This window comes from Zootermopsis nevadensis, unplaced genomic scaffold (genome assembly GCF_977971745.1).
Source record: "Zootermopsis nevadensis isolate Lab colony 2312 unplaced genomic scaffold, Znev_1.0 Znev_ptg000007l, whole genome shotgun sequence".
Taxonomy (NCBI): domain Eukaryota; kingdom Metazoa; phylum Arthropoda; class Insecta; order Blattodea; family Termopsidae; genus Zootermopsis; species Zootermopsis nevadensis.
The window spans coordinates 7,065,251-7,083,034 of NW_028259139.1; the positions used below are offsets into that span (position 1 = coordinate 7,065,251).

Genomic DNA, 17,784 nt, shown 5'->3' on the forward strand with positions numbered 1-17,784 from the left:
ATTGAAACCAATATAAGGGAGAAGCCACTCAGGTGTGATAATTGCAAGTGTACACCTCTGCCCCCCTCCCTCCCTGACCCCCCAACCACATATATACACATGCTCATAGCTTAGTTTTGCGCGGAGGGATTTCATGCTTTTCAACATTTACATGTCGTGTTCTTTCCACATATGTACAACTGTAGGCAATGAAACGAAAATGTCGTAAAGCAGACGCGGTGTTCCATTCATAAGGAAGGTTGGAAAAATTCCCCGCCTGCTCGGCGCCTGCTTTAGACATTTTGCGGCAATAAATGTCGAGGCCTCCTGAAATTTGCACCTCACACACACAATAACTGCACGTAAAGAAGAAGACAGCCACGGTGGTCTAGCAGTTAGAAAACTGGCCTTGTAATCCTGGGGTCTCGGGTTCGATTCCCGGCGATGCCCGAATATATAACTTGTGTTGGGCAAGGCCGTGGTCTAGGCAACACGAAGTTTTCCTCCGGGGGCTTCCCCGGTTTCTCCGTGGCATCCCAACAATTACTCCATTCACACACAGAAGGCGGCAATGGCAAACCACTTCTGGATCATCTGCCAAGAACGTATATGAACAGGTCCCAGTCCGAGAAAAGGATGGAAGGATCCTGTTCATATGGACCTGTCGTCAGACAGAACACTAATAAAAAGAAGAAGAAGTGATTTTTCGTTCATGGTCAGTGGCGCTAAAAACAGTTTTTCGCGAGCTGTTCATGTCACTGACAGAACAGTACTCCCTGTAATTTAATAAGACATCCTGATAATTGCAATTTCCTGCCTTATAACAAAGTTAATTGAATAGGAGGCTGGGTAAGGCCCAGAACCAGTCTGGAAGAAGAAGAAAAAGGGAAAAAAAAAAGACTTCGTCCGCACCGGGGATCTAACCCTGATCTTTCAGTTAATAGGCACATCGGCCGGTGTCTCTGTTATTCAGTGAGCTATCAAAATTCAGAAATTTCAGAAAATAACTTTCTCGTTTTCATAGTAACTTACCTTCCTTGATCATATTTCCCTACAAATTAAATTCCTACCGAAGATGGAGGTCTTCTGGGTTGTGCCATGCAGTCTGGTAGAAGTTCGCCGACGTTTCAGAGGTGCTTGTAGCCGTCATCAGCAGAGCTGCCCTGATCGTCGCTTTGAAGATGGCGGCAGAAAGTACCTCAGAAACGTCGGTAAACTTCTACCAGGCTACACGGCGCAACAACCCAGAAGACAGTCATTTTCTTATTCGCCGCCGTGAGTCACATGAATCCAATCCACATTTAATAATTCTAATTTCCTAAGATTCATTTTAATATTATCCTCCCATCTACATATAAGTCTTACGAGTGGTCTGTTCCCGTCGGACGATTGTTTCAGACATTATTAAGGAGGATTATTCACACTTATATGATACGATTATTCCACAGCCAAAAAATCATATTTTCAATCATAACAGTACGTAAATTATAATAAACTCATGTCCCACTATTACTCAGGGTTTACATCTGTTCCTGTTATAAAGTTAATGAATAAAAACAATGTTTAATTTACGTAATGTGTGTGTTTAGTTTTATAAACAAACAAAAGATAACAACACAAACAACAGTTGAAGTTAAATTACGTACTGCAAACAACTAATGAAATTTGTCGTTACATTCAGCACAGATAGATGGAAGTGACACGCCAAGAAAATCAAGACGTCTGTCTCTTAGCGCCGACAAAACAATCGTCCCCTTTTAAATGTTAAACTCTAGGAACCTGATTAAGACAAAAGTTATTTCATTCACCTTTACGAGATTTAATGCAAACATGCGATAGGCCGATGTCGATACAATGCCAACAATTCGTGGTGTCCAATAATCGTATCCTCCTCTGAAAATTCTTTTCAAATGTAATCTTCATAGTCTTTTGGCGTTTTCCTTTTCTGTCCGTCCAACCTTCCGCCTTCCTGCCATTGTTAAAGTCCTACACATTCATTAGCCATTCATAACTTCAAGTGACGAAGAAGTTCTGCCCAGCGACTGTCTGAACACGCCTGTGTACAGCTTCTTGGCTCAGAGCATGTTAAGAGGCTGTATTTTCCATCCTCTGTTCCTCAAATGCATCCTTCAGAGACCTAGAGTGTAGTAAGGATTTATTTGAGGTTTAATTTCTTTTTATTCTCTCATCCATAGATGAAATGAGATTTCAGGTAATCACAGAGGTGAGTCTTGAGATGTCTGTCTTCTGGATTCGCCATGATATCTGGTAGAAGTTTACCGACGTTTCAGAGGTGCTTGTTACAGGCAAGCTAGAATAGAGTTAGCTTCATTCATAGATTAAGTTGATACCTCTTAAGATGACTGTCTTCTGGGTTGTTGCGCCGTGTAGCCTGGTAGAAGTTACCGAGGTTTCACTCTTCGCCCTGATGACTGAGGTAGCAAGGACCTCTGAAACGTCGGTAAATTTCTGCATCTTCGTACTTCACTGTCATCTTAGTAAAAGCGGTTGATAAAACGTCGGAAAACAGCCGAATAATCAACCACTTGTTCAATAAAATGGAGTCCAATGTTTTCTTTTACATAATTTGTAAATTTCCTACCCGGTCACGGAGATAAATGTACATACTTCATCTTATGTAACTATATTTTACAGTCGTGCACGAGCGCAATATTCGTAGTAATAAAATCACGTGAGAGATATTAAATCCGTTAATAATTATTTCCTTAAAACAATTCATGTTAATAAGCCTCATAAACAGCTCAGGCCAAAAGAAAGAATGAGATAAACACTTATAATTGTACGTAAAGTAAATTATCGGGAGCTTACCAGTAGATACGTCTACTGTGCAATTAAAAATATTATCACTTCGTAATTGGTGTGTGTTCTGACTGCGGGATGCAGAGCATAATTACCGTAAAGTTGTGAATGTACGAAATCCCTGCGCAACAGGAGTGCCAACTGACAGCAAAATATTCTAGGGACGAATGGGGATAATTGTGCTAACGGGGCAGGTGCTCCAGAAGGTGGTAAGGGATAGCAGACACAATCAGAAAACGTACTTAACATTCAAATAGTCATTTTGAAGCCCAATTTCATTTAAACACAGTTCAGATCCTACGGCGAAAGATTACAAGATATTTGCTCATTCAAATGATCAGTTTGTTAACGCCGTTTAAAGAAATAACCGCAGTTAACTCTGAGATTGGTACGAAACCTTCGGATAAAGTATCCTAAAAAGATACATACATATTAAAATACGGAATATTAACCTTCTTATCGATCTGTGTGTTGCGTTTACGATGGGAACCTAGTGTTGTCTACACTAACAGATGGCACCGCAATATGTTTTCCCGTGATTCAGATACGCAAAATGGCTGGAGGTCGATTGAGTTTCGAGCAACTCAATTTTTTTTTTGTGTATACATCTTTTTGGGACACCGTGCGGGCATAATATTGATTGTTAAAGCAAGTGCTATATACGTTTACCAAATAGGACTCTAACGGGTTAAGAAACACTGATTTTGACGATGTTTTTTTTCTGAAATGATAGAGCCTGTGGTTGATATTTGTGCATCCCTGAGTAGGCTATCATATTTCCTAGTACGAGCGTACGGATGTACATAGTACTTTATACAAACAATTTATATAGCTTGTGATGTAGCAGTGTAGATCAATAAGGCAGTGCTGTGCGGTTTAATTTGGAAGACTAATCAGAGATTGAGTCATGCTGAAACCAATCGGGCAAGCTGAGGTAATGCTTCAGGGGGACTTTGCGGGCCACTCAGAGTGAGTCTGCAAGTTGTTGCTGCTTAACTTGCTAGGAGAAGCAGCCACGTAAACAATGCACTTAGTGTTCATTAGATGGACAAGCGATAAGCCAATTAGCCGACATTGTCCGCGCGTCTCTGTCTTCGCTACCCGGTGCTACTGTGTGTACAGGCTGTTCAGAAAACAGCCTTCTCGAAGCGAAGGAAAGAAAAAAAGAAAGAGAGGGAGGAATATATGTAAATACAGGAGTGAAAAAGGAGTTGGAAGAAAAGTAAGAATTTCGTCTTTTTTGGTGAAGTTTCAGGATCTCGCGCCAAAAAAATATGAAAATGGGTCTTCTGAGGATTTGCGTCGTGTAGTCTGGTAGGATCTTACCAATATTTCAGACCTCTACAATCTTCCCGAAGATTCAGACATCTGAAACGTCGGCAAACATCTGCCATACTACACTCCGCAACACCCCAGGAGACTGTCGTAGTAAGTCAAGTCGTTCGCCACTAGTGGTAATTCGTAACAGGCAAGACACGCGTTATTCGATTTGATTGTGATCAGAAGTTGCTCTGCTTCTAGTTCAGTATTGTTTGTGTTTGTTGTGACTTGAGTAATCTTCCCTGATAACCTCCGGTATTCCCCTTCACCGAGTCTCGTGCAGGAAGGGAAGTCCGTCTCGCGGGCTGGCGGCCGGTCGATCAATGCAAGTTCACCACGCAGGGGTAGTACGTTCTATGCCCGGGGGTGGGGGGTGAGGATCGGGGGTGGTGTCGTGTAGTTGCGAGCTCCACCAGACTGCAGGGCGAGGTCTGATATGACAGTTCGTTGTTATAGTCTCACAAGATAATAAAATAACGGAAATATATATGTGGTTATTTCTTGATTTACAATGGCATTTTTGTCCTGTGTCAACAGTTTTACTGTCACTAGAAGATTGTAATAATATTCTTGTCTGTTCTTTCTGATGAGGGACAAATCTTGTACGTTGCTTAACATACGTGTTTCCCCTCCCCTGTGACAAAACAGAAGACATTTTCTCACGTTATTCTTGTATTCTGTAAGAAAATGAAACCAGGGTGGTCTATCTGAGAAAAGGGTGACAGTTTCCCATATTCGTAATCAGTGTCGTTATGGAAAAGACGTAAAACAAGTGATATCAGTAAGAGTGATAAACAAAAATGTTTGTGAACAATTGGTGCTTGTGGGAGTCTTCCAGCTGATGGATGCGAGAACCACCGCGTGGAATTATTGATCGTGAGATGGTGACTTGAGACGGTGCGTGTCGAATCGATTCGTAGCAATGAGGTCACAACACAATTGCAACACAAGGTAAGGACATGCTCACGTTTCGGCTTTAATCCTTTAAGACAATGCCAACTATATGTACCACATAATTCTCCATTTTGTCCGTACAGTGCATTTAGAGTTTTCGGACGATTCTCAGAACAGATATTATTTATCTTAATGGCGTTAACCAAATTATCATTATAATGGAAACGCGTTGTGTTTTCTTTGAGGTAAGAAGTGAATCTGTGCATCATTCAGACAAGCTCTGTATGTGTTGCTACAGCCTTTTTGATGAGTGTTGACGCAACAGAAGTGAACGACTTCATACCAGACTCCCGATTATCCGGGTTGGTTGGCAGATGTATTTTCCCGGATAATCCGCAAAATATGAAAGAGAATCTTGCAAATACAACAAATACGTAAGTTCATTTATAGACATATATTAATTAGATTTTTAAACATTTACTAACAACAGAAAGAAGTTTATATAGAATCTAAAATAGTACAGACCAACTATTAAAAAAAAAAGATTCCAACTTATAGTGATGACGTTCTGTTTTTGTAATATTAATGTTTTAGCAACAATTAATACCTGTTAATATGTTACATAATGTGTCACTTGTATTTATTAATTTATTTTTAAACGTTCCAATGACTAATGACGTTCACTGATGTGAATGCGGTCATGAACGTTCGGGTTGCATAAAAGGCAGAAAACTTCTTCATTAGCTGACAGACTAGCGACCTAATGCAGTTTAAACATTAGGGAATCAGACACAAAGGCATTTCTTCAAATTTTCTACTACACGCATGAAAATACATTTCGTTGCGTTCTCTGGAAATGTAAACGTTCCACGGACGATCATCACGTCATGGCTGAGTTTAGGAACAGACTGGTTTTTCTGACCGGAACAAATTTTCACTGGTCTCGTTACGCCAAAAGTTCTGATACGAACTAAAAACAGTCGACAGTAGCCTACTGATCGTAGTCTATCACCACAAAACAGCTCCTTCATTTACTTCTCAGGACAAGAGGAATTTCAACAGAGAGAAATATTTTGTTTTGTGGTATTTCTTACACTTTCTTTTGACGTCTCCGAAATTATGGATGATTTTTTTTTTTCGTTCTTTAACAAATCAGATTCAGAAACTTTCTCTTATAGCAAAGACATTTTATTTGAATCAAACGCATAAAACAATTACAATTTCTGGAAAAGAAACTTCCTACGCAAACTTGCTGTACTCTCTATAAAATTATAAATTTTTACTTATTTCTCCACCAACTTGAAACTGTGCCGTCTATCATGGGCAACTTAATACTTTAACACAAAGTACTGATGAACAAGGACTTTTTAATTATAACCTAAGATTCAGACAATCGTGCGTTCTTTGTTTATCTCCCCAATGACCTCGTAACCTGCGAAGAAATTTTTAGTTCTACCATTACTTTCGGGCAAATCTTTATATCAACTAACTTCAAATCAATGAAGAATGATATCGAGATCCAGGCACCGATTTTTAGGCAGGGCATGGCTGCTTCAAACATAACTTAGGCGTCTCACTCTAACATCACTTGACAGAAACTGAAAGCATTTGTCACTCTGTGATATTTAATATTTAATTTTTATTTTTACCATTACTTTCGGGCAAATCTTTATATCAACTAACTTCAAATCGATGAAGAATGATATCGAGATCCAGGCACCGATTTTTAGGCAGGGCATGGCTGCTTCAAACATAACTTAAGCGTCTCACTCTAACATCACTTGACAGAAACTGAAAGCATTTGTCACTCTGTGATATTTAAGGTTGTAACGACAGTTTTAGGCCGACGAGGCTGAAGGAGTTGCTCTCCTGGGTTTTGACGCCGTGTAGACTCGTAGGACTTCGGCCCGGAGACAGAATGTCTATCCGAAACGTTGGTACGAGCCTACACGGCGTCAAAACGCTGAACATCTTGACAATTGTCACTTGTTAGTCATTCCGAGCTGTTCAGAGACGAAAATGCAGATGGATGGACGGAATCACTAATTATTAAGTTACTCCAGTGCCCGTAGGGAAGGAGACTGTTCACTACACGTGTAATAAGCAAAAAGAAACGTGACACATTCTTCGTCTCTCGCCTTACCACTGTGAGCTTTACCCTGTTGAGCCCAAACGGGTTCAGATCAGAAGACCGTCGTGTAATTCAGAACTACGTGTACGAAACGTCTGCCCTTGTTCCTTGTCTGTTTTCTTTCGTTCCATTCACAATTTGAACAGAGCATCACTTAATCGTAAGAAGTCTCCAGAAGTGTGGCCGTTCTGATACTCCCTTTTGAAATTCAGATTGTGAAAGTTTTTTGTCAAATTCTAAAAATAAATCTTAGTACAATGTAGTCTGCGCAATGTGTTTGACCTGACGACCTGGAACAAGTGACAACACTTGCAACAGCTGGCCGCTAATGACCCGGAGTGACCGGGGTAGACCAGATGGCTTCACTCAAACACAAACTGCACGCTTAGCGCAAATGCTTACAGAAAAATGTTACCTGAGCACTACACCCCGTTGCCAAAACCTATGGAAGAACCGATGTAGCAGGCAATTAGGAACAACAAGTATGTACGCAAACACTTACAGTTACTGCAGGCGAAACAAAATACGAAGAAACTAATTAATACAGGCTAAGAAACGACGGACCTGGACAGAAGACTTGTTCTGATTAAATTTTACTTACAAAGTTGTCTCCTGGACAATGCCGTTGTACAATCTCGTACAAGGATGGTTAGCAACGATCCAGAAGAACCTTTCGCCTTTATCTCCAGGGCAGTAATACCTTCTACACAGAGGATGGAAGCGACAGGTTCTTCCGAAACATTGGTAACCACGTACAAGACCACATGACACTATAAACTAGAAGAACTTTAGCCGTGCAGGTGGAGGCCATAGATTTCCTTCAACCCTTAATACAGAGGCGATACGTTCCTTCATTGAATGACATGGCAGAGTGGCTATCACTTTCAGTGTTGTATTGTTGGTAACAATTAAGTTCATGAACTAGAGTAACATTCACGCCATCCCTTGATAGAATGAACGGGAATGTAAGAAGTTACATTCCAAATTTCGGCAGGTGAGTGAGTAGTCAGCTTCAATATCTGGCATAGCCGTTCCCGAGGGAAGACCTGGTTATCGATGAAGTCCAGAGACTGGAAGTCGAAGCCCTTTTCAGTCCAGCTGACAAGCATTTGACGCCTTGCGGACCAAAACCCGAGGTAGGGGTCATACCACTGCATTTGTTTTCCCAGCTTGTGGAATCTGCCCCCTACCTTCTATACTAAGGAAAAACCAGTAGGGTAAGCTGAGTTGCCAGATTGTACTCACACTGGATCGTATAATGACTTTACTACGCACTGTAAAATTTTTGTGCTTACTTTAATATGGTATTGTACGTATTACCATTGCAAACGACTTTGTTCGACACATTAATGCACCTTCTTTCCTACTCACTCAATTACTTTATTCAATCGCGTTAATTTTGACAACAGTGTGACTGAAAAAAACAATAGTGAACATCGGAGTACGGTTTAGCAGGGGTGGAAATGAAATCTCTGCTCACAGTTCACAGTTTCCGGGGTTTTTGGTCCGTTGGGCGGATGCAGGTTATGTACCAGCCCTGAAGATGGATACGGTATGTTCCTCCGAAACGTCCGTAATCACCCACAAGTCCACACGGCATCGCAGTCTCTGATTTTCGCCCAGCGACTTTTAAACTTTTCATTCTCCCCCCCCCCCCCCCTTGTTAAAGTGAATTCGTTATGGAAACATTTTACGTAATATATTACAGACGGGGTTTAAATTTACTGGAAAGCGATCTCGAAGACAAAACACGACATCAAACATTAGGCCTAACCACAAACATTCTTAACAGACAATATGTCTCTGTTACGAAACATTTATCTGTTAACTTCAGATAGCTGGTAACACTTTCAGATAAACAGGTAATGATTACTGTATACGGCTGTATCAACTTGAAAATATCTCTCTCACACGTTGACTTTTTCTAAAGTGAAAGAACTCTTGTCACTGGAAGAAAAAAATACTTGTTCCCTTCTACCTGTTATGAGATAAAAGGAGAATCAGGCATAAGAAACAAGCCCGCTTTGATACCAGACGTTCGTAATCTGGAAGACGTCTTTTCCTGCTCTTCTCAAGAAGGAACATCAAACATTCACCGGCTTGCTATGAAATATCTCTTACTTTTAACAGTCCTAAAATCGTGAGGAAATTCGTAGCTGAAGCAAAGCAGAATGTAAGTAACTCTTCACTTTACAATGTAGACTTAGAACTTTATTTTTCGTTACGCATCAACCACGGAAAATCATCTGCAATGACGTAAATGAAAAGCCATTTTTCATGCGATGAGTGGCTTAGGAAAATTCAGTGAACTTACAAAGCCAATCGCTAAACATATCAGTGATGTTTAGTGGTTGCAGAGAAGTAAAAAAAGTGTATTATCAAAATTATTTGTGTTTACAACATAATATTGAAAGAATTAAAGTCACTATCTTCAGTTCTTGAAGCAGTAATGACCATTTTAATACTGAAAATCAAATGTTGTTCCCATTTTTTTATTTACTCCATTTTGTTCAGATTTTTCTCACTATTAAACATTTGAAGGCATCTGTATCTAGAACAGTATAAGCCAGTGGTATTCAACCTTTTTTGTTCGCGTACCCCCGGACCTGTCGTCAGACAGAACACTATAAAAAAAAAAAGATAATTTTTCTTTAACTTTGTACCCCCAAAGTTGTTGGTGTATAATTCAAGTTATACGTAGTATATAATCTACATCTAAAATAAATTAAATAAATTACATTACTGATTATTCAGTGTTTATAATAAAATAATATATATATTTTTTTAAATATCACGTACCCCCTAAGATGTCTTCGCGTACCCCCGGGGGTACGCGTACCCCAGGTTGAAAACCACTGGTATAAGCGACTGTTGGCATCATAACGGCAATGTTTTAAAATCTGTTGAGATTTGAAATTGTCAGTGAATATGAAGTAGGAGTCTAACCAGAAAAGATCTGATACGACATTAACAGCAAACTGTGGAAGTTCTCTTGTCTCAAAGACTTAATTATTAGCAATAACGCAGGTCTACGTAAACAGAAGAATTGTAATTTTCTTCAATTCCTTCTGTATGACAATATTGTCCTTCTTGGAATCTACAACGGTGTCGCATGCGTGAGGTGTTATCACTCGGAGATTATATTATCTACAAGAGAGAGAAACTTTAACAAAACAGTTGTGGTAACCGAGTGCTTCTCCTCTTTTGGGCTTTCCTATTTCATATTGTACGTACACTCCCTGTGACTTATACGGCATGGGAAGTCACGTGCTACACTACTAGCTACCAAAAAACGTTGTGTTCGTTCTAATTTGATGTATAAACTTTGTCGGTAATAATTTACAACACTAAAAGTTGTAAAATAGTCAATAATAACAAAACAAACCAGTGAACAACGATACTACGAGCAGTCAAGCAGCGTAAATCAAAGAAGACGTGTGATATATGTAGGAGTTAGGCATGCGCACATCACTTCCCTACCAGGGCGCCAACAAGAATTTTACAAAACTCTCGCGTTTGATTCACACTCCGTACCTGAAGCATCTCAGCACCTAATTAGCGAACCTCAAAAACACTCAATCCATCTGAAGATGTTGCCATTCTGGTTTTTGACGCCGTGTATACTCGTCAGTAGATATCGGCGTCACAGAGAAACACCACTTCAGCCCTGAAAATGGAGACAGTGTGTTTCTCCGAAATGTTGGCGTCTACCGATGAGTCTACATGGCGCCAAAACTCATAAGACCATCATCTTCACCGCAGTGAACATCTCAAACACCTTCAAAAACGAAATGGATCAGCAGACTACCGGATCTTGTCAACGTCGCAGAAACATGTAAATCCATTAATAGAGTTAATTTGCCAAGTTCGGTCTGAGCGAAATAGGAACATTTTTTTGTCGACCATTATCAGTTCCAGGGATCTACGCCAGTCGGAATATTTTATCACAAACTTATCACAACAGACCGCCGAAGATTACAAAAAATAATGTACATTTCCAATATCAGCACTTATAATTTCAAACAACGTTCGTCCCAGGGATCGAGATTAGCGCTGGGATGTTGTACCGTGCAGAGTCGTAAATACTAATCGACGTTTCAGAGGAACGACCTGTCATCATCATTGCCTTGATGATGGAGGCACAGTGCAACATCCCAAACGACAACCATGTTTAGACTCGTCGCCATGATAACTTGAAATATAATTAAGATTAGCTTAAGCAACAGACCTGAGTAGGAACCTTCTCCCTTGCAACCTGATAACAGAGACAATTAGTTTCCGAAACGTCGGAATAAAAAATTACGACAGGCAATGTCCAAAAATTAATAACGTCTGCGACAACACGCCGCAACCAAAAATATTCGCAAGCAACGATTTGTAGCTCTTTAATTCTAGTAATGTGTGTGTAATACAGACTCAAAAGTAGGCCTATAAAACACGAATGATTTTGACGAGGGCGTGTCATAAACACGATAATAATTTTTCGTCCATTGTCCATCATCGTCAGCTATCTGTGTGTGTATGGCCACCTTCAAAGCTCCCCTCAACTGAAATGTAATTTATGAATTAGTTGATATGGCGTCCTAAAATAAAGTGCAGATATGTGTCATCTCTTTCCTAAGCCACGTGGTACACGGCTAAGTCGGTAGCAATTTACAACGTACGTAATGAAACGTTATTATACAGCCCCCAATGTACCCCGTCCTTTAAAGCTTTTCTCCTGCTTTGTCCCCTATAATCAGCTCGACACTTGACCCGAAGGAAACAATACGTTCGTGTATCTGGGTTGAGAAGTTAGAAACGAATATGGAGTTTTTCACTCAGGTATTTGTTAGTGTGTTTTAAATTAATAGCTGGTTGCGAGCCCTTCTGACTGCTTTATAAGGCACCCCACTGGAGAGTAGTAATTTCAAGTGTTCCTGAACAGCATGGAATAACATTGGAGTGGAAATTCATAGTTGGCGAACGATTCGATTTTGTAGGCTGCGGTTTGAAACGTTTACCTGTAACCGTACAATTTTTATACTGGACGTTATAATTCTCAGTTAAGAACTGCTATTACGAGCATCACCGCATTTCCTCCATTTTAAAGACTTCGATTTAAGTAATCGAATGTAATACGTTTTCAGGAAGCAAGAAAGAAGTTTTATCCATTTCTTGACGACATAACATGTAAGACGCGCTCTGATTTCAGAAAGTTTAAAATGTGAAAAACGTGCGTCTTAAAATAAAGTAAATTTTGGTATTACAATTTATAATATGTAATGTTTCAGAAATCTTAAACGAACCAAAGGGCGTGATTTTAATACTAAGCATGTTAGGAGTAAATTCTGATAATTTTAGGGATTCCATTCTTCAGCTTCACAGAGTCAGTACACATGCACTCTGTATTTGTCAAAGACACCGTTGTTCTTATCAAAGTATAAACATACTAGGGCCCCACTCCATAAACGGACGAACGATGTGTTAGAGCGCTTATTGCTTGCGCAGACTTGCTGTTACTGCTTAAGAATTGGTTTTTTCTTAGTTATAATCTCTGTACAGAGGACAGGTAACCTGACCTATATCTTACGGTTGCTGTAAATCCCTCCCAATTTACAAACACGATCATCTGATCGAGATATATTGATTTGGCAATTCGGGATTCTATCCTGATTAAGGTTTTCTGTTATTTTCCTCAGTCAAGTCGGGATAATTCGACACCAATTTCCTTCACTCATGTATATTCCATGCTACGGAATCAAAGTATTTGATACGGTGATGTTAAACAAATCAACAAACAACAACATTGTTATCCTGGACAACAATGCAAATAACCTGTCATTCGCCTCTCTTTAAGCAATAGCACATAGGTGATTGGGAATTGTTAAATAACTGAGTCCTTAATTAGGATATTTAGGCTTTACATCTCGTACCCCTAAAATAATTCAGATATTAAATAACACTTTCAATAAATATTTTACATTTCAATAATTTCTGGCAATGAACGTAGGTAGTAATCTAAATAAATAATAAATATCTAAAATAATAGTAGCATAAAAATATAACTTCCTGTTCCTAAGCCAGTGGCTACCAACCATTTTTTGTTCACGCATCTCTCTACCTGCTTTAAGAACACTATTCAGTCTGCTATATTATTAAAGTGAACCCCAAACAATCACATCCATTTCACTCCCACTTATTACTTTAGCATACGTAGTAGTTACAGTAATCGTGACCTTTAATATTGTTTGTGGAGTTGAATCAAGAAGGATGCGTTGAATGGGAGGCGAAGAAAATTATAATGGATAAAAAGAAGAGAAGACAGGAAGACGGAAGGATACTATTAAAATGGGAGATGAAAAAATTGTGAATGAAGTGGTGGACTGCATTCACTGACTAAGCACAGAGTTTAACGACGTACTTCTGTGAAGACGGCGATGAGATTTTGGATTTCGTAAAAACCAGTAATTTTTTGACTGGATGAGTAACTATCAACTTTGTCAAAGACGAACCGAATGAGCGGGTTATGAGATGGGTAATGCATAAGAAAGTGTGGTAAGACAGCCTGAAGGAAAAGACCACATGGGAGGTCTGAGCGTAGGTGGGAGAATAATATTAAAATAACAGACATTAAATGGCGGCTGAGAATGTGGGCCTGTTTCTTGTAGCTCACGACAGAGTTCTTGTCGTTCTCTTGTGAAAACGACAATGAACTTTCGGGCAAAATAAAAGAATTGATTTGTAAAATATGTGGAAAATAACATCGCGACATATTTAAGGTATTATTTAAGTATTTGCTTGTGGAAACTGAGAAAAACCACAAGAAATCTTACTTGGGGTAGTTGGTAACCAGTCATGATTCGAATGTGTTGTTTTCCAAACAAGAAGCAGAGAGTCTGAAATTTGATACTGTGTGATCAAGTTCAATTCAGTCGATAACTTCACATTCTAGTTTCCTACTGTAAGTTTACAATGTAATATTACTAGTGTTTAGTCTCATTCTTGTGTGTTTAGTATTTCATAGTTGAAACATAATTTAGCAGATTAGTCGGATCACTCGTAACACATCCACAGCATCATGTATCGCGAATATTCCATCAACAAGTAAGAGAATTTTAGGGGCGACGTTTTTAGAACAGCATTCAGTGTGACGTCACGGCTTCAAGATCGACATTTCTCCTCTGACTAAATATTAATTAGACGTGCAACTTATATTAATAATATAACTTTAATTTGGCAGTTATTACACCCACTCTTGTTGCAGAACATGAAAAAGAAGTGGTCGTGACCCATCGAGCGAAAGACAACACGGTGTTTGCCAACTTCCTATTCCAGAATTTAGTAAACATAAAAATTACTTTTTAGTTCAATATTATCGGAACGATTAGTACACTAAATCATGCTCATTCTTTTCACGGTGGATTCCTCCAGCTTATAAATTCGACCTTCACACTTTTTTCTTACCACCTCGAACACCAGAGAGGTGGTAGGACATTTCTTCTTCTTCTCCTCTTACTCTTTCTTTATTCTTTTTGCTTCGCATCCAAAGAAAGGACTGAGGCGCCTGGGTTTTGTAGATCAGACGACTTGGTCACGGTTAAAAATGTTGTTGGTGGCCACACTGCCATAAGGGCGACCATGAGATGCGGCATCCATCGCTTTGGGTTTCAAGTTCCGTGGATACGCGAGGCTGGCTACATCAACGCCACTTGGGACGCAAATGTGAATCTCAACAGAATACAATCTACACTTGTTTCTTCATGACTTTAATGATATATTAAATTCTAAGAATATTTCCAGCAATTCAGTTACGAATCATTTGTCATTCCACCTCCTTTTTTTCCCGGTAAAGTTTCAAATATACAACATCATTATTATTATTATCCCATTTATTGGGTATTTACTTCTGTGTACCCGAGACAAACCTTGCCCCTGAGGTACACAATACAGCAGCTATTTCCGAAATACATTTTGTTTTTAACATGTGTCACATGTATTATATAGTTTTATTGTGAGGGATGACTATATATTTTAAGACAGCGTCTTTCGAATGATGTATGAAGATCCTAAAATTATTATTATTATTATTATTATCATCATCATCATCATCATTTACGTCGTTATGTGTGGGCAGAAACTTGGTTTCTCGTTCTAATGGAAGAACACAGACTGAAGATTTTAAAAACAGAGTCCACAGAACAATATTTGGACCTGAGAGAGAGAAGCTACAGGAAGATGGATGCAATTGTACAGTGAGGAGATTACTGTAATTTATTCTCTTACAAATAGGAGGATGAGACGGGTTGAGCATGTATCATGCACGGAGAGATTATAAATGCATATCAAATATCAGTCGAGAAGTCCAAAGGAAAGAAACCCATCCCTCTTGAGACATAGTACATGTACATGGGAAGAATATTATAAAAATGGATCTCGAAGAAATATTTTATGAAGGCATGGAATGGATTCGTCTGACTCAAGATATGGACCAGTGGTAGACTTTTGTGAAACATGACACCGTTTTACACTTAATAATCTCGCTTTCACACGCTTAACTACCAACCTGCGCCAAGTTCATTAGCGCAAATCAACAGCATTCTAATAATTTCTAAATTTAATTTTAATTGGACCCAGCGACTAGACGTCATGCGTGTATTCACTGAAAATTGTTCATCTACACGAGGCTGAATGTTAGTATCCGAGTTTCCTGGAACATTTCCTCCGTCAGTTTGAAAAAGAAAATCAAAAAATTCCACGTGATTGGTTTCACTTGGCTGTATTGCTACATCATCACCTATCGATAAAGATCGATTAAGTCAAGTTCGGTTTGTAGCCGACACCAAGCAACATGGTGAGGTGAGGGCCTGAGTAACAATTCTTGCCCTAACACTGAAATGAGTTTGTGTTCCTTTAAATCAGCGTTGTCAACTGGGCATTCGAACGTCCAAATCGACTACCTGAGATCAGTCAACTCGAACGGTCTGCAGTTCCACTTGAAAGAGTGCATTTTGTCACTCACTAGACCCTTATTAAACGAATTGAGGCATTTTATTTTAATTCTCTGTACAACTCATTTTACTAATCAAAACACCTGCTCGATATCTTCCCTCTATCGTCAGAGTCTCAATCTAGGACTGTCGGTTATATTAGCTCATGGACCTAGTTTAAAATATAGAGCTGTTTAAAATGTTGGACATCATTTCTTAAATTTATTGCACCAATACTATAAGTCAGTGGTATTCAACCTGGGGTACGCGTACCCCCGGGGGTACGCGAAGACATCTTAGGGGGTACGTGAAATTTAAAAAAAAAATAATAAACACTAAATAATCAGTAATGTAATTTATTTAATTTATTTTAGATGTAGATTATATACTACGTATAACTTGAATTATACACCAACTTTGGGGGTACAAAGTTGAAGAGAAATTATATCCGGGGGTACGCGAACAAAAAAGGTTGAATACCACTGCTATAAGTGACAGAACAATGAAAGTGCAGTTGAAGAAGGTAAACATCAGGTTTGCATCAACCTAGACATTTTCGATATGGGAATCACTGATCACAATGCAAATATCAAGGCAAAATTGATCGCACTTGCGTCACTGATGGTTCTCAAGAATGTCTTGATAAGTCGCACAAATCAAAAACATTCTTTTGTGGTTTCATATGACTGCATTCGAAAAGGGCACGTTCTTGGATGTTTTCGACATACAATCTGGTAGAAGTCTATCGACGAGGATGAAGGCAGCAAGCATTTCCGAAACGTCGGTAAATTTCTACCAGACAACACGACGAGATATCCCAAGAAGATTGTCGTTCTCTGTGCTCAGCGCCGTGAGAACCTAACTATCGCCTATCGATATATGTATACGTATTCGTAAAGATGGCATCACTGTTATGTGGGTGTGGGGATGCTTCTAGCAGCAGGAAGCGACAAAAACATTCTACCCCTTTAGATTTTCCCTTCATCCTTAATCTTTGTTTTCCTCCCCGACAATAGCTCGGCTGCGTCTCTCGCCTGTGATTAATAGTCCATGGAGGAAAAACGGGTTTGGCAGGAATACATTCAAAATAGCGGAAGATTTTACACTTCCCTTACTGGACATACCACGGCAGATGCAGGAAGTTATTTTCATTCACAGCCCTTATAAAGATATTTCCAAATTAACTCCAGTAAATATAAGCAGGTATTAACTCTAAAATCTGTTATTTCGTAAGAAAACTCTCGATGTGTGTCGTTAATTGGTTCCATAAAAAATGAAACAGATAAGAAAATTGACACGTAGTTATGAATCCTGTGCTAAAAAGGCAAATCATTCTTGGGAAATCATATAATTCAGCATCAAAATAATGTTATGGTAAATGAACACAAATGTTTATTAAATAGACACATGTTATTATGCGCAGTACGTACACAATTAAATTTTAGGAAAATGTTTAATGTTAATAATTTTACCGAATGAACGTAAAGTGCATAAGTTGGTGGCGGGAAATCACCTGCTTTCTAGAAAAAAATAATCTACATCACTGCCATCTGTACACGATCCTTTCCAAGTAATTCTGAAGGACATAAAACCCTGTGTGTCGTTTGGTATCTGAGGTCGGTGTCTCTTAAAAGACTTTAAAGTATTTTTTTTTTCCTCCGAGAACGAATA

At 39.1% G+C, this 17,784-nt stretch overlaps 1 protein-coding gene and 1 long non-coding RNA gene across 5 annotated transcripts in view; one reads left to right on the forward strand and one right to left on the reverse strand.

Moving 5' to 3' along the window:
* Positions 1-17,784, reverse strand: part of LOC110834742 (uncharacterized) — a 276,144-nt gene that overhangs the window by 203,991 nt on the left and 54,369 nt on the right. The gene's annotated exons all lie outside the window — the stretch shown is intronic.
* Positions 1-17,784, forward strand: part of LOC110828196 (repulsive guidance molecule A-like) — a 73,633-nt gene that overhangs the window by 8,391 nt on the left and 47,458 nt on the right. Inside the window, exon 1 of one of the 3 annotated variants that reach the window (XM_022060683.2) lies at positions 4,538-5,070. The exons of 1 other annotated variant lie outside the window; for it this stretch is intronic. In XM_022060683.2, the coding sequence (XP_021916375.2) occupies positions 5,042-5,070 (29 nt within the window). In that variant the 5' untranslated portion in view covers positions 4,538-5,041. Of the gene's footprint in view, positions 1-4,537; positions 5,071-9,082; positions 9,318-17,784 lie in introns of those variants that run through there. One more of the 3 variants, XM_087344160.1, reaches the window with a different exon arrangement.